Source organism: Pteropus alecto, unplaced genomic scaffold (assembly GCF_000325575.1).
Source record: "Pteropus alecto unplaced genomic scaffold, ASM32557v1 scaffold21, whole genome shotgun sequence".
In the NCBI taxonomy this organism is placed as follows: domain Eukaryota; kingdom Metazoa; phylum Chordata; class Mammalia; order Chiroptera; family Pteropodidae; genus Pteropus; species Pteropus alecto.
Genome location: NW_006436282.1, coordinates 7472837 through 7491369, shown reverse-complemented (window position 1 = coordinate 7491369; position 18533 = coordinate 7472837). Strand labels below are relative to the sequence as shown.

Sequence of the window (18533 nt, the reverse complement as noted above, 5' to 3'; positions counted from 1 at the left end):
AGACTTTATATTTTTAAATTTCTTACAACTAGAAAGTATTTACATATTACTTTTACAGTTAAAATTTAATTTAAAAATAATTCTGACATTCAGAATGACAAACTGCAAAATACTGATAGTAACCTAACAATTAAATATAAGAGAACTGATAGTAACCTAACAATTAAATAAAAGAAGAATGAGAATCTCCATGTTTGTATAGGAAGAGTACTTTCTGAAAGTACAGTATTTTCATTTCTTACACTTAGAAATAGCTCTTTTAACCTATTATTTTTAACACTAAATCTTTAGTGCTATATTTTTTTCATGTAACTTTTCTGGCTAATATTTTGATCACTTTTTGGTAAAAATCTAGGGGGAAAAAAGTAATACTGGGACTACTTACTTTGAAAAGCATCTATATTTTATTAAATTTACTGCCTCAAAATATGCTATATTCGTTTATATTTCAATAAATCCTTATTAAGGAAACCAGGGTAGAATGAAATGAAAAGTGACTTTCCTCAGTATCCACATAATAAAAATATAGTACAGCTTGTCGAAGTATTCTATTCCCCATTGCACTCTCTGGCCATGATAAATGGAAACTGCCTGTCAGCAGGTAAAAGTGGATGCCACATTTCTAATAGCAGCCTTGTTTGGCAAAAAGCAGGCACTGGAGCACAAAAATTAAGTCTACGGGCCCATCCCTCTTAGCACTGATCAAACCACGTGAACAAATCAAAAATATATATATATATATTCATTACAATAAGCCAAATATTTTAGGTACATTTAGAGCGACTACTTAGAAAAGAAAACAAAATAGAAAAGAAAACCACTATGTACTTTTCTATCTTCACTCTCAATACAAAAGCATATACTCTTTTTTTTTCCCCACAGCAGGTTTCACAGCATTACAATTTAAAGGAAAAAAAGCAAACCAACATAGAAGAATAGAAAAAATAAACATATACTGGTGGCTCATATATACACATGCTGTCAGTGTACTTATTGATTTGCTGCTTCTAATTTTTTCTTTTTGTTTGATTTTTTTAACATCAAGTTCCTCAAAGCAGAATAACCTTCAAACATTTTATTAACTTCTATAGTATTGCACTGTGATTGACAGGAATGATGCCAATGCTCTTACACACGCTTGAAAAGGAAAACTATTCACATTCGATTGAAAGTACAAAGAAAAAGAGTGTTGAATTTAACACTTAATGTGAATTAACTCAGTTATGCAAGGCAGTAACTGGATATGTGCCTGCATTCCCATACATAACACTATGCTATGGAAAGACACATGAACATTCTGGTATCAGATTAGAGCACTACATTCTCTACTATAACCAAATAACCTAACAACCAAATGTTTTACAAAAACTCTGTACATCAACTAAATGCTCCTCTACAGACACAGAAAAGACAGGAGTTCTTAAACAGGCTATCTAGGTTCAATTTCTACCTGCTTACAATCTATGAAATCACAGGTAAATTACTCAAGCTTTCTGCGCCTCGTTTCATTTTGAGTAAAATACAGGTTATAATCATTAAATACCAACTTATTTTTTTTTTAAGGGGAGTAAGGTAGAGGATTAATACAGTGTCTGGCATATGATGAGTAATCAACAAATGTTAGATATTATTATTAAATCATTTTATATAAAAGTAAACTAATCCCCCATGTCCTCTTCTGACTTACCTACCTTTGAAAAATGTAATGAAGTATAAAATACACAATAGTCAAGTGGTAGAAATAAATACAAAATAATAAAATGGTTGGATTTATTAGCAGTATGGATAAACACAAATTAAATTAATAATAGCAATATTCCAGGATTTATTCAAATATTCCAACATATGAATCCCTTGCATTCCCCTTTCAGTCCCTTACTACCACTATGATTTTACTTTTAAACATAAAGATACAAAGTATAAGAGATAAGAAAGTAATAGCAGAGGATAAGAAAAACTATAGAAGCCCTGATCAATTTATGTTTCTGATGATTCTTGGACAACTCCATAGAGATAGCCCTTTTAAGAGATTAAAGTGCTATATGCTTAATTATACTATAAAGTCTAACTTTTTAAAAATAAAATTATTCTAACAGAATAACAATTCATATATGCCAAAAAATGATTAAAACAAAAGTAAAAATCATTTTTATTAGCATGAAATAACCCCAAACTACTTTTCTAAAAACTGTGCTATTACTGTAACCCAAGAGAACATAACAAATTTAAAAGAAATTGATATAAAATTATTGAACAAATGATCGTTTTAAGTTTCATTGATATATTATTTTGAAATGAGAAAGTAAAGCTTAGAGTATGTCATAAATCCCATCATAAAGGTAAAATTTTCCTCAAAATTTTGATAGTACAATTCGACTATTGTGAAATGAACTACATGTTCATCAATACTGGCAGGAAATACATAAACTGACAAAAGCAAAAATATTCTTATAAGAAATTTAAGGATGGACTAACCCAAAATTTAATACATGTACTAACAAAACAGTGTAAGGAGAAAGATACTAGGAACAACAATTAAAAAATTAAAGGGAGAGATAAATCAGTGATTTACTGTGAATGGTACTTGGTTATACAACTTTGTAGGCAGTTACTTACCTAGATCCCCATAATTAACAGTGTGCTAAGAAACTAAAGTGCCTCATTTTAACCATACCATCTAATAATTTAAAATGTTAATAAAATTCTGAAACAGAAATGATAGATAAAAAGTTAAGGTAACAATAGGAACTCGCTCTAAATGGTTAAGATGAAGAACAAGATGATTAATCATTCTCTTCTTAACCTCTCATTCTTATGTTCCTCGATCAGGTACCTGATCAACTGAATATTCTCATCAAAGGTTTTCTGAATTGCTGTATGGACTGATGGAGGGAAGAAGGAAAGAAAAAAGCAATAGTAATAATCATAAATGTTATCTAGGTAGTTTTCAAATTTTAGTCTGGAATAGAATAATACCTAAGAAGTCTGCTTAGCCCAACCCTCTAATTCTAATTCATTAACTCAAGGATGGGTCCAAAGTTCACATTTCAACAAACACCCCAGGTGATCCTGATGCAGGGAATCCATGGCTTCTGGAACACCACTTCCAAAGCTATACCACATGGTACCCTATGCTACAATAAAAAATGTGCCTCGAAAAAGAGTGCTCTTTGATAAAATAAATTAGGAAAAAGGATAAAGAAAAGTAAAAGTAATCACTTTTCTAAACAGCAATATTTCTCAGAGCTTTATGCATCTGAATCCCCTAAGAGAGAAAATAACCATACTATATTTCCTAAAATTAGGCCATGGAATCCTTTTTTGTGTTTACTAGTATCTATAAGATGACTAAACTTTTACACAAGAAAACTAGAGACAAAGAATAAGATGAAAGCAATGGCACTAAATTAGAAAATTTTAAAGTTTTCTTATAATTCTAATTCTAAAAAATTTTTATCTTAAATAATACTAAACTATGGGCACATAAATATCACTATGATGTGTACAAAACTTCCCTCTATGTGATAACTTTAAGAGTAAAGAGGATAATACTGGCCATAAGGATTTCTTTAAACAATAAACTAGAAAAAAAAAATGTTTCATAAGAGGATAATCTTTGTATATGAAGTAATAACAGCTTTTCTAGAAGATCTAAAGAATAGATACAGATACTGGCATCAGTTACAGAAAATATTTTAGAAATAGAAACAAGCAGACTTATTTAAAGAAGGAAAATTCTCTTTAGTTCATTTGTAAACAAAATATATTTGTGAAGCCTAAAAAAACTAGCTAAAGTATAAATAAAACTATTTCAAGCTGATCAGTGTAAAGCACCCAAAATTAATTATTTCAATTATCTAAGAGATAACAATTTCCAGATTTGCTTTATCAACTTCAAATGAGCCCATAACATAAAACTAAATGAAATAAGATGGCTACTATAGATTAAAGAAAACTTTTGAGAAAACATTTACTTTGAGGAAAAAAATAAAGACTCTTCAAAACTAAACAGATAACAAAACAAATGATGACAAAATATCTTTACATCTCTCTCAGGGGAAGGCAGATATTTCTAAAGTGCCTGCCTGAGCTCAAGGTAAGAAAGTAATAAATGTCTCCCCCAAGAATTTCTAACTGTAAGCCAGAGCTTATGGGTTTGGAGCAGAAATTCACACTGCTTATGTAATAGAGAAGACACACACGCCAAGCTTTTATTTAAAATGGTCTCAGGTTGGTAGAGTTCCCAGCTATCTGGTAATAACAAATATGTTTTCTAGAAGAAAGTATTTAAACTCTGACCTTGAAGAATTTTCAATGCAAAATATGCTTGACAGAAAAACTAGAAAAGACCTGAATATACATTTCCTAGAAGAAGAAATACAACTGACCAAAAATATACAGATGCTCAAAGTCATTAGTATTGAAGGAAATGAAAAATAAAGTGCCTACATACTATTTTACATGTATCACACTGGAAAGCATTAAAACATTAGATGAAACAAGTTTGGCAGCAACAGTAACTTTATTCACTGCTGGTATGAGTATAAATTGGAATTATCTTCCAAAACCGAACATATATATATTTATATATATACCATAGCTAAGCAAATCCATACCTTGGTATATACCTGAATTCCTTATTACCATGCTGCAGGAGATATTAACAAAAATATTTTTAAAAGTTGTTTATAAACGAAAAAAGACAGAAACAGCAAAACTGACAATTCACAACACAAAAGATAAATTAAAAAAAACAGGTATCACACCTTAGTGAAAATAAAGAACTACAACTACACAAACAGAATCAGTATAATGTTGGTCAAAATATCAAATAACAGACAAAAACAGTTTGACTCCATTAACACAAAACTCAAAACCAGCAAAACTATGTATTATTTATAAATACATACATTTGGACTGTAAGTAAAAAGAAAAGAATAATATAAAGTCGAGGAAGGAGGTGGCCTCTGGGCTAAAAAGATGGGGATGTGACTGCAGAGGAATTCGCAGGGAATTTCAAAGGCTTTGGTAATGTTCTATTTTTGAAATAGTTTGGTATGTTCATTATATTAATGATGGGTGTTTATTATTATGTTCTAAGTTTACATATAAACTATAAATTCTCAGGTATGTATGGTATATTTCATAACATAAAACAATAAACTCTTAATAACCAAGAGCATATACACATTTCTTTCTTTGGCTCCTGAGTATATGTTTATCCTTTGTCTTTCTTACCTCTTAAATTTTGGCCTCAGAATTCTGTGATGATTATGATAAATAAAAAGAGAATAAATTACCGTGTTTCTTATTGGAATCTTCTTAGGTTCTGGGGGCATATCCTGTGGAACAAATTTCACTGGTTCCTTAATCTGCCTCCTTGATCGTTTGGTCCCATCTGGTAAGGTTTCCATGGCCATGTCTGCTTCCATGTCACTGCTCCCTGCCTGGTCACATTCTGAACACTGCCTACGTAAAGAAAAAAATTTTAAGTTCATACATTTATTTTTACCTTCTAGTGTTAGCACTGGTTTCTATAAATACGAAATTCAGATATGTGAAGTATATATAAAAATATACACAGGCATACGTGACCCAAGGTGTACAATGATTATGCATACTGAAAGGCACATACACTCCTTTTAAGAATGACAACAATAAAAATATAAAGCAATTCAGTGTATCCCTATAAATATAATAAGAGCACATGCAATAATGCTTCATGTTTAAATGAACCAACAGAAGAGATTCAGCACTGATTAAAAAGAGAGTTTCTCTTTGGAATTCATGACTTTTCTTTAAGTGACAAGTACTGTGTGACATCTGAGAATCAAAGTTATTCATTGACCCTGACTCTATTCTTGTTACAGCTGTAATATTTCTTAATCTTAATAATAAACTGTGCTTAATATTCCAACTAAGAAAACTCTGTAAAAACAGATTCCAAGAAATGCTGAAAAAAATAAACATTTTAGTTAGTGGCCCATACTAGTTATAAAAGAGAAAATATAAGCTTATTTATTAACAGAATTTAAAGCAGTGTTTTAAAAGAAAAAAAAAAAAACATGGGAGGAAGAGGGCAAAGTAGGCAGCAATGGGAATCTATTTATCTAGAAAACAATCGCACTGGCAGAATCTGTCTGATGTAATTATTTTGGAATTCTGGAGTCCACTGAAGGCATGCAGCTTCCAGGAAAAGGCTTGCATAGGTAAACTGCTATTAATTTTGGTCAATGTCAGCTCTTAGCACAAGCCAAATGACAGCCAGTTGTGAACATATTCCTGTACCAGCTTGTACACTGTTAAAAGCCAGCATGAGCAAAATAAACCCTGTCCTTCAAATATTGGGGATCTGCGTTTTGAACACAGATTGTTGCTTTTGATCACAGAAGTACAGGCAGAAAGGTGAGTGACCTCCCTCTATTATTGTAAGGCCCTCTCTCTTGGTCTGAAGTGACTTCCAGGACTTACCAGCACCCTTTATTCCCCCACCTTCATTTTCCTCTTCTTCCCCTTTTGGGAGCCAGATATTAGAGACTAAGGTATTCAGAAATAAGGACATAAATGAGAAAAATTAGAAAGTGACCACGCTTGCCCAGGAAAAAACTCAGAAAAGACATGAGAAGACCTTGAGATCAAGCTGATCCTCAGCATAGAGACAGCCCACTACAATAAAAAAAATTATAACAACAACAAAACACAACAAACCCTGGCAATAGAGGAGAATTTCATTTTCAGAGTTAACACATTATTAAATTCAAATTCCAGTTTTTGACAAAAATACCACAAGGCATACAAAGAAATAGAAAAGTATGGTCCATGTAACAGGAAAAAAAAAGTACGTAAACAGAAACTGTGTCAGAAGACTTGATGGCAGGTCTATAAGACAAAGACTTTAAAACAATTGTTATAAAGATGCTCAGTGAACTAAAGGAGGTTGTGGAGAAAGTCAAGAACACAATGTATGAAGAAAATGGAAATATCAATAAAGAGAGAAAGCCTAAAAATAAACCAAAAAGAAATTCTGGAGCTGAAAAGTAAAACAACTGAATGAAAAAAAAATCACCAAAGGGATTAAAAGGCAGATTTGAGCAGGCAGAAGAATCAGTGAACTTGAAGATAGGACAATGGAAATTATTGAGTCTGAGGAACAGAAAAAAAAAGGTTGAAGAAAAGTGAACAGAGCCTAAGGGACATGTGGGACATCAATAACTGAAAACATTTAAACTGCGAAAGTTCCAGAAGAAGAAGAATGAAAGGGGTAGAGAGAATGTTTGAAGAAATAATGCTCAAACATTTCTCAAATTTGATAGAAGATGTGAATATAAACACCTAAGAAGTTCAATGAATACCAAGTAAGCTATGCTCGGAGTCCCACACCAAGATGCAATATAATAAAACTTCCCAAAGAGAAAGACACAGAGAGAATCTTGAAATCAGAAAGAGAGACATTAAGAATAATCACATACAAGAGCGCCTCAATAAGACCATCAGCAGATTTCTCATCAGAAACTCTGGAGGCACTGGGTCAATATAGTCAAAGTGTTACAAGAAAAAAAGAAGAAAAAACCTGTAATCCAAGAACCCTACGCCCAGTAAAAGTGCCTTTCAAAAATGAGGGAGAAATTAAGATATTCCCAGACAAAAGCTGAGTAAGTTTTTTTACCACTAGCCCTGACCTATAAGAAATGCTCAAGAAAATTGAGCAGGATGAGAAAAATGACACTAGACAGTAACTCAGAGCTGTATGGGTAAATAAAGATCTCAATAAAAGTTAATACATAATCGAAAATAAAAGCTAGTAGTATTGTAACAATGGTTTTAACTCAACTTTTTGTCTTTTTACATGATATGAAAAAAATTATTACTCTAAAAGCTATATTATGTAACTGTGGCTTGTAAGTCCACAGGTTGATGAAGGATTTGAATAAACACTTCTCCAGAGAAGATATACAAATGGCTAATAAGCACATGAAAAGATGCCCAACACTACTAATAATTAGGCACATGAAAATCAAAATTACAATGAGATACCACCACACACCCATTAGGATGACTACTATCTAAAAAACAAACAAACAAAAAACGGAAAATAATATGTGCTGACAAGGGTGTGGAGAAATTGGAATATTTGTGCAATGTGTGTAAAATGGTACAGCTGCTTGGTAAAACTGTAGTGGTTCCTCAAAAAACTAAAAATAGAATTTCCATATAATTTGTCAATTCCAATTATGAGTATATATTCAAAAGAATTGGAAGCTGAGTCTCAAAGATATTTGTACACCCATGGTCATGCAGCATTATGTGGGAGTGACCCAAGTATCCATTGACAAATGAATAGATAAGCAAAACATGGTATATACATACAATGGAATATTATTCTCTTTTTAAAAAGAAAATTCTCCAATAGTCTATGACATGGATGAACCTTGAGGACATTATACGAAATAAGCCAGTCACGAAAAGGCAAATATTATATGATTCTACTTAGATTTGGTAAAGATGTCAAAATCACAGTCAGAAAGTAGAATGGTGGTTGCCAGAGGGAGAAAAAGAAGTTATTGTTTAATGGATATAAAATTACAGTTTTACACAATGAAAAACACTATATAGATAGATGTTGGCGATGGCTGCACAACACTGTTAATATATCTAATACCACTGAAATGTACAAGATTTATGTTATGTGTATTTTGCCACAATAAAAAACATTTGAAAAAACATATGAGTAACACTAAAACTGAAACATCAGACTAGATCAGTGCTGTCCAATAGAACTTTGTGTGTTAGAAGTATCTAAATCTGCACTGTCCAGTACAGTAGCCAGTCGCCATTATACAGCAGCTATTGAACACTTACAATATGGTAAATGTGACTGAGGAACTAAAAGTAAACTTTTTTCCATATAGTTTATTCAAATTTAAAAGACTGATCAGATTGATATTTAGTTTACATGTGTTTATATCAGTACTCTTGAGAAAAACATAATTCTCTCATCAAGAATTTTCAAAGATCTCTTGCCATTTGAATTCATGCATCAACAATAGTCACACCTGTCGCTCATTAATACAGTAAACTTAATATCAAATAAATATTTATTTTAAAAAAGTAATAGCTTTAAATTTTGAACTCCAATAACAGAGTTAAATACAAAGTGCTATTTGTGTTGCTAATACAAATACATTAATTACCAAAATGCAAATTAGTATTTAGGATTAATTTTAATATCTTAAAATCCCCATTTATTTAAGCAAAATTGTTGAGCAAAAATTTTAACATTAAAACATTAAACAATAAGAGAAAAACAAGTTAGTAAGTAATTACCATGTGTTATTTAAAAATTTTTATGTATCTAATGCTAGAACTAAGCCCTTTATTCCTTGGAATCACAGATTACAATCAAAATAAAAATACCACTAAAATGTAATATACTAAATTGTTCCTGTCTTGTCCCATTAAAAAGATTAAAGGTTCCTTGGAGAGGTAAACATCTTACTGAATCTCCTAACTGAAATGATGAGATATTTTGAAATAATCTATTGATAGTCCTAAATTGTGAAAATATCACAAATGTTAGATATTATTAGTAAGTAATAATAAAAACAACCACCATAAAACAGAAATGTCTATATAAAGATAAAAGAAAAGGACCAGTTTTTTGCTTTTACAGTATGTAATCATAGTACTAAGTGATCATTTCTACTGGTTGAAGTGAACTGTAGTCAAAGTTTCTCAAACAGTTCAATTCACTTTTAACATACATGAATTTCTGGGATATTAGGATGAATCACTGTGGGTTGTTTTTTCTTTTGTGAATTATTTCCTCTTTTGTTTCTTATTCTGTAACTATAACTCTTGTCAGGACATTCTCTAACTTCTCCTGTTCACTCTCATCCTCACCCAAAGCAATACATTTAGATGACAGAGAAACTTGCTTTTGGAGCACTGAGATAATAGAAATGTTATGTCCTGTACAACACAAAACATTGAACAACTAAGAAATCAAAAGAAAATGTAACTACCAATGCAGAAATTTATCTATTCCTATTTCAAAATAAATGCCACAAAATAGTTTCAGTACACAGAGCAGACACAGATGGACATTGCTTGCAATTTTTTCAACTACTATTAAATATTATAGTCTCCATCTTATAAATACCCATTAAGATATGAAAAAGTATCTCTGCAACATTAATCTGTACACAAGGTGTTAAAAAATAACCTAGGATAAGGCTATGGTCTGTCCAATTCACTCTTTTCTAAAACTAGAAAGGTAATTTGTATAAAAAGAATATCATGTCCATTTCAAACTTTTCCATGTCCTATATTCTTCCTGTATAGAATCATCCAATTAAAATTTGTACATCTGTCTCTTCCTTGGACTAAAACTAGGGAAAAGATAAAACTCATCATAGGTATCATCTCCATAAGCATCTGTAGTGATTCAATATGCCTTAGTTAATAAAAAAAATCATTAAGAAACATATATCAAATGTTTCTAGATTTACAAAGAATGGTTGAACTTACCAGTAACTGTTTTTGGTCTTTCTTGGCATCCTTGTAAGAGGAGGGTCCAGACATCCAAGATGGTAATGGAGTTTACAGGTATCACACAATAAAAGAAGATGCTGATCATGGTTCTTCTTACATATTCCACAACTTTGAAATAAAGGCAGCAAATAAAGTATTAGAATAATAATCATAGTGAAATGGTTAAGTTTATAGCATATATTTTAAATTTCAAACTAATATAATATTGAAGGTCAACTGTAATCCAAAAAAAAAAACCAACTTTTTTTAAAGAACTGTAATGAGGCATTAGACCAAATAGATATTAAAACATACTACAGCAAAGTCACTATTATTAAAATAGCCAGGTACTGGGGTATGAATAGTTATCTAGATGAACAGAAAAGAATAGAAAATCTAGAAATAAACTCAACTGCATATAGAAATCTAGTATATGATAAAGGTGGTGCCTCAAATCATGAAGGCAACAATTAAACTTTTTCATAAATAGTACTGGGACAAGTAAATAAAATTAGATCTATACCTTATATAATATGCAAAAATAAATTCCAAGTGGATCAAGAATCTAAACATAAAACATGAAAACTATACAAGTAAAAGAAAATGTGTGAATTCCTTTACAACTTGTGCATATAAAAATCCAAATGTAAAAAAATGACAAATTTGAAAAGAAAAATGATCTCAACAGTATTTTTGTTAAAATCAAATGTTTTTTCATAACATCTTTTTATAATGTCAATAATTATTAGTGCTAAACACTTTTGAGAATGTAGATAAATAGCCCAAATCTAGCATAAATTTAAATATTGCTAGAGTCAAACTTTTCGAAGGGCATATATAAGATCTATATTGTCAACTCTTAATTCTCATCTCTTAATTTTAATTACCACTTAAAACCTATTTAACATTAGCTTGATATTTCTCTAGAAACACAAATTATTAAAAATAGAATTTTCCATTTTCTACTTCTCTAAAACATCAAAAGTGACTTTACAAACAAAAATCAGTTTATTTTCTAACATTAATTATAAATCTTTCAGAGTCTTCAACATGTAAACAAACTACCTATATAAATGTCTCTTTTCAAAATCAGACTTTGAGTCTTAAAAGTATACTTTTAATATTTATTGCAGAAAATGGAGTTTTACTATTGCTGTTACTGTTATTTTTAATTTTCGTGTTTAAAGACTCTAACTTTTCTTATACAAAAGGCATTTTAACTATACCCAAGCACTATACCCAAAAATCTAGGGTATATTTATATTAGGAATGTAAAAACTGAGAGAAAAGCTATCAAGAACCTAAAAGAGCCATGTATGTACAGAAACAACAACGATGCTGGAATTTTTTAAATAATCCTAGAAAAAAGGATCACACACCACCACCACCACCACCACCACCACCGAAACCAGTACTTGGTCTCAAAGTTGCTCAGAGTTTTAAAAAAATCATCTAAAATATATTCTGAGACAAAAATAAAGTGTAGTGACAAAACTCAAAAGCATAGCAATATTCCTGATTGTTCCAAATGAACCAGTTTTGTTTGGAAAAGCTGGACTGAGAATGTGCTAGTCTTCAGTCACTGAGACACTGGTGGTCTTTCCCCAAATTTCAAGGAAGTTATTTGCTACTACCAATGGAGGGATCCTCCTATCGAGAATGGAAAGTAATTATAGAGATTGATATTGTTGCTATTGCTGCTATTTCTGAGAAAAGAAGAGGTTGTGGGATATATTTACATATTATATAACCATATATACATATGTATGTGAATATATCAGCATCTTCTAAACTCTTCTCACTTAATATAATTGGTTACATTAAAAAAAAGTAAGATCCTAACCTATTTAGGTATGGAAAGAAGTCTTGACTATGTAAAATTACTATAATGGTGAACACTCCAAAATACTGAGCTAAAAAAGGAAAGAACAAAAATAACTCTAGAAATAAAATTATTACAACTGAACATAGAGGAAAAAAATGTAGATTCAAATCTAAAACTTACCTTCACTGTCCATCACTGTACAAAGGCAATAAATAATTCATAGTGTATATACGATAACCATCACTACCTAAAAACACATGAAAACTCTAAAACTCATTCAAATAAAATAATAAATGTCCATTTATCTAATATATTATTTATTTAAAAACATAATCATCTATATTATTTAAAGTCACTTTCCAATTCTCCAAAATAGAACTGTTCATTCCCATGGAGTTTATGCACATATATCTCCAGTTAGTTAAAGAACAGAAAAGTCATTTCATGTCTCTTATCATTAAAAGAGGAGTAAAAGTCTCTACTATCATTCTACCTGAAAAGCATCTTTGATAAAGATATTAATAAAATGAACTTTAAATGGATCTTTCATAAATTCTGGTATGGATATAATTGATTCCCAAATACTTGAAGCATATTGCTACTAAAAAGTATTAGTTTAAAAATATGCAATATCAATCTGTCATAGTATCATTACTTGCCTATAAAGTACTGCAGGAAGAACAGATGTCTTTTGTGTGCCTCCTTCTTTTTTACTCGGTTTTCTTTCCTTGGGTGCTCGCAAAATTGCCGGTATGTTCAACTTCTATTGATTTGAACAAATGCAGTTTATTTTGTTTTAAAGAAGAAATACAAAGCAACGTTTTCCTCTCTATGCCACTCAAGTTAACTATATATATATGTTAGGACTGTGAGGGGAAAATGTTTTTACCAGCTATTACACTGGCAAAAAGGATTAAAATGAGTTTGTTTCAGTTAATTCCATTAGAAGCCTGTAATTACGTGCTTCCGTCAATTTTCAGTGAAACATTAAAATACTATGAAAATTAAACTTCTACTTTAGCTTTAAAAAGTGAAAAACAAAGACAACCATTTAAGAACATTTAATAAAAAACCACAAAGTACACTTGACAAAAAGAATATTGAAGACGTTTATTTTCAACATCCCAGCTACGTTGGTGCTCCACAGGTTAATTAGAAAAATTATCTTATTGGACCAAACTCTCCACAAAGAGAATGAGATTCTCTTTGGGTTTCTCCTAATCTGTAGTATGCTGGCTTCTCAGACAGCAACCATCTATCAAAGTCATTTCTCAGTGGCCCAGTGGGCTGGCATCTGTTCAACCAACAAGAAAAAAGTGTCATGCAAGCGGTACAAATGAATTCTACTTCTGTTCTGATTTTACACTTGAACAGGGAAATCTGTGAACGTCTGTCTGTTAAAAGTCATTTAATAAATGAAAAGTGCCCTTTAACAGGAGATTCTTAGGAGACAAACTTGAAAATCAAGCCGAAAGATAACATTAGCTTGGCAAATAAATAATAAGTTTGCATTCAACATTAACTTCTCTAAATATAAAATATAAAACATCATCTTCCAAAACTCCATCAACAACCTATCACTAGGAACAAGGATCTGGTCTTCATAGGCGACTATTCACTCTCATCTTTTAAACTATTATTCATTATAATATAAACCACATATACTCAGCTCACAAAATAAGCATCTTCAAAGCTAGCATGAGACAATACATATCAATATGTATTATTTCCTAAAATAATATTTCTACATTAATTGTATAATGAATTTGACTCTTTGTAAAACTCTGAAATGAGTACAATGAAAAACATCTGTTCTTTGAATATTGTCCTTCACAAACAAAAATTTCATAGTGAAAGGACTACTGAGTCTCTATCATCTTTAAAAAATATAACTGAAATTACCTGAATGAATTCTTAACTTATGAATTATATGTACAGTACTAAAAAAAAACATTCAAAGAAATCTATTTGGCAATGATACTTCTTTCCAACATCAAGAACTTTAACAGGCTAAAAATGTTCAAGGATAAAGTACTTTTTTTCTTAACTACAGTAATAGCTATACTTTAACACTAAAGTTTCAAAAACCATCTCTAACACAGCTCAACACCAAATCAACATGAAAATGAATCTCTCTAGTTTGCCTTTTAAATTTTACATCAAAAAAAAATTTAAATATTTTACAAGAACAGGACAGAAAAAAATGTGACAGGGAATCTAAAACTGCTAAATTAGAGGAAATAAGAATGTGCCAGGAGTAACCCATGCTTCAAATCTTAGTTTTATCGCAATGACAGGTAAATCAGAGCAAATGAAAAAATACTGGAAACAAGATAGCTGTTAAAACAACCAAATTAAGCTGAGGTAACCAATGTTCTTGGTGTATTTCGGGCAGAAATGATTATCCCAGAGGATTAGTTGGCCCTAATCAAACAGAATTCTTCATTTAGCAAAGTGACAGTTGTATCAGAGATCTGATCTTTGAAAATCATATAGGGAACAAGACTAAGAGATAGCAATTGGAAAGAAACTAACCTGCCCTGTGATTCTGCCTAGTAAGGCCCATATTCCTTGCCCTTCACTTCGAAGTTTTCCATTCAGGTTTTGTAGTTCTTCTAAAGATTCACATAGCTACGGGTAAATAATTCAAATTAGTAAATCATTAAAATATGTAGTAAAATATGTAAAAATTTAAATAATTCATCAATAAATGTCCAAGAACATCTATATTTATATTCTATATAATTTTAATATATTCAAGTCACAATACCACTGAGCAATGAGGCTATCTAATTAGTTAAGAAGCACTGACAAAATGTTACCATTTTATGTTAGCGGTTTTACTAATGATAATAATGATACTTACATTTATATATTGCTATAGTTTACTAAATAATTTCACTCACATTCTGCTAATGAATTCTTATGACTTTATCAAAACACATTTCTACCATATCCCAGTGAGAAAACAAGAATCATAGAATTTTTGTGACTTGGCCAAGATCATGGAACTAGCCAGAATCCCTAGGTCCTCTGAATCTAATCCCAGTACTCTTCGCTACAGTGTGGCTAAGTATAGGAAATTTACTTCCTACTAATTTTTTATCACTTAAAATGTTATCTAACAATACAATACCAGTTTTATAAGCTCATGATACTTATTATCTAACATATTAGACATACCTTGCTTTTAAATTATCTTTCTTTTTGAGCACTCTCATCATTAGAATGAAGAGGTAAAATGAAAATTTTAATTGAGAGGTATTTTTTTTTAACCAAAAGTAACATTACATGTAATGGCTGGGTGTAGAGTCAGAGGAGAGAAAGAGCAATCGGGGATCTTTTTATAAACTATGTAAATGTCTAATCAATGTACTGTATACTTAAAACTAATAATAAAATTTTTTTTTTTTTTTTTTAAAAGAGCAGATACTTAAAAATATCCTGCAGGTATTCACCAACAAATCAAGATTTTCAAGGAGTAATTTCTTAAATGAATAATTAAAAGTTGTTATATTTAATATCAGATTATACTATATTTAAATCTTTACTATTAGAACCACAATGTTAAGACAGTATGACTGAGAGAAGAGAAAATGTAATGTACTAAACATTGTCTAAAAATAAACATTAAAGTCCCCCCCCAAAAAAATAACATTACAAAACAATTCAATATAAAATTAGTAATTTAAAAATAAGTTTCTAACTTAGAAATAGTTCTATAGTACAGTGGTTAAGAATAAGGAATAAACACAGACTCATGGACATGGACTATAGACCAGTGGTTACCAGAGGTCAAGGGGTGGGGGAAGAGGGGGGAAGTAGACTGGGTAAAGGGGGTCAAATATAGGGGAGTAGGGGGAGGGTGAAGTGGGTAAAGGGGATCAAATATATGGTAACTGAAAGAAACTGGACTTTGGGTGATAAATACATAATAGAATATACAGATGTCAAATTATAATGTACACCTGAAAATTATATAATTGTATTAACTGATGTTACCCTAATAAACTTAATTTTTAAAAAGTTAAAAAAAAAAAAAAGAATAAGGAATGGAGTCTGATTGCTTGGCCTGACTATCTACGTAAGTGTAGGCAAATTACTTCACCTGTTTAGGACTCAGTTTCCTCCTCTGAAAATGAGAGCATTAAGTATAACCCACATTATAAAGCTGAAGTGAGAATTAAATGTATTAATACATGTAATGTTCTCAAAATTGTGCGTGGCACATAGCAGGTGCTCAGTTAAGTCAATTATAGATAATGATGAAGATGAGGGGTAGGAGTTATAGGGAAGGGCCTAAAAACTCCATTAAGAATTTTAAAATGAAACATAAATAGAAATGCTATCACATCACAAAAGAAATCATCAATAAGATCTATTATATGTTGTTTCTCTGGTAACCAACTTACCTTATTATATTCCACATGAAGCTTTTCTTGTTCATTCTCTAATTTATCCTTTATATTCTTTTGTTCAGCCATGTTTTCCTGAATTTGAATCATGCGCATATTTCTCTCTATTTAAATTAAATATCCAATTTTACTTTAGTAGAAAATAAAAGCTAATATCCAAAATACACAAAGGAAGAAGCTAGCCACAGAGATGATCACATGGATAAACCACTGTTTAAAACACTTTAAACGGGAAGCATGGAAGAGGGAATGCAGTTAGCATTAATATGAGTGGAGGGCTAAGTGGAGGGTCAGGGGAGGGAGGAAGCAATTGGGGGGATGAACATTATAAATGTCTAACCAATGTACTGTATACTTGAAATTAATTTAAATAAATAAACTTATTTACAAAAAAAAAAACGCTTTAACTCTATTCACGAATACATGAACCTAGCATTTTACAACAACTCACAACTTACTAGGAAAATAAACATGCTTCTGCTTGATATATGTAGCATGGATAATAAATTTAAAATTGACAGCATAGCAAATATTTTCATTAGCAAATTGTTCTCATTTGAAAACATGCACATATCAGTGTCTATACTGACCAAAATAATAATTCACAAAATCAGCAGTGAGAGCAGGTTGCTTATGCTTTCTCCTTCCATCCACACTAGAACTAGTATCTGAATTGTCCACTGGGAAGATGTCTGTACTGATCCCCATTAGTTCTGCTTTCCGCATCAGTTTACGAATGGCTGAAGCACTGCTAGTGAGTGGTCTAGGCAATTTTTCCCTTGGAACCCAGGCCTGGGGCCTGGTGGATCGAGCTAGCTCTGCTTTGGCACGATATTGCTGAAGCCGGGCATTGATCCTTGCCTATGTTAAAAAAAAAGAAAAAAAGAAAAAAGAAAGTATACAAATTTTAAAAGACATTAAAATGGAATATACTCCTTATGATTTTTACTTCCATGCTTAGACAAAGTAAAGATAACCAGAATTTCCTACATCAAGGCAAATTCTATCTATCCATGATATACTGTATAGTTCTTGAGTTGCGATAAATTAGATCTACTCCTAGTAATAAGTGTTCTATAATCAGAGTTGTAAGAAATTAATTTGATTAAGCTTAAGTTTCTTGTCTTAATAACTACAATAGTCTCAATAAATTTACTTAATTTACATAGAAATACATTTTAAATGATGAGAAAACTGATCAAATCCTTTGCATAAATAAACATTTGAACAGGCTGAAAAAGATGTGGTCAACATATTGCATTATTAGACTATTTCCTCTAAGCCACACTTTTCAGTGTATTTGGAAACATGCTTTATAAATGGCTGCTGTGTTGACTAGATGAGGAGCAATGTATTTAGCCACAAACTTTACTCACAATCTTAATGACAATCTACTTCCTAGATAACTAACCAAATTTCATAACTATATTTCACATAGTATTGGCAAAAACACGTAAGATCAGAAATATATAACCTTGAATGAAAAAAAAATGAGTTTGGCATAAATTCCATACCTGCGCCTCTGGTGACAGTTGCTTCTCTCTCTCTTGTAAAGACATTTTACAATAAGATTGTAGAGCCAAGTAATTTTTTCTCTTCCACTTTCTGTCTAATCTATCTGCATGTTGCTTACAATAAGCAAAAAATGGATCTGCTATATCCTGTACCAAAAAAACAGGGAGAAAAAAAGCAAACATTTTTAATCCCAAAGGTCATATAAAATCTAACACAAGAGATAATTTTTAATAGTCTTCTGCAGTGGT

The 18533-nt window shown here is 31.0% G+C and overlaps 1 protein-coding gene across 10 annotated transcripts in view; it reads right to left on the bottom strand.

Moving 5' to 3' along the window:
- Window positions 1-18533, bottom strand: part of PHF14 (PHD finger protein 14) — a 171952-nt gene that overhangs the window by 114680 nt on the left and 38739 nt on the right. For all 10 annotated transcript variants that reach the window (XM_006911949.3, XM_025046830.1, XM_025046822.1 and 7 more), the window contains 7 exons: window positions 18285-18431; window positions 17361-17631; window positions 16768-16874; window positions 14891-14986; window positions 13015-13118; window positions 10528-10659; window positions 5301-5469 (listed from right to left, as the gene is read on the bottom strand). In XM_006911949.3, the coding sequence (XP_006912011.2) occupies window positions 5301-5469; window positions 10528-10659; window positions 13015-13118; window positions 14891-14986; window positions 16768-16874; window positions 17361-17631; window positions 18285-18431 (1026 nt within the window). The remainder of the gene's footprint in view (window positions 1-5300; window positions 5470-10527; window positions 10660-13014; window positions 13119-14890; window positions 14987-16767; window positions 16875-17360; window positions 17632-18284; window positions 18432-18533) is intronic.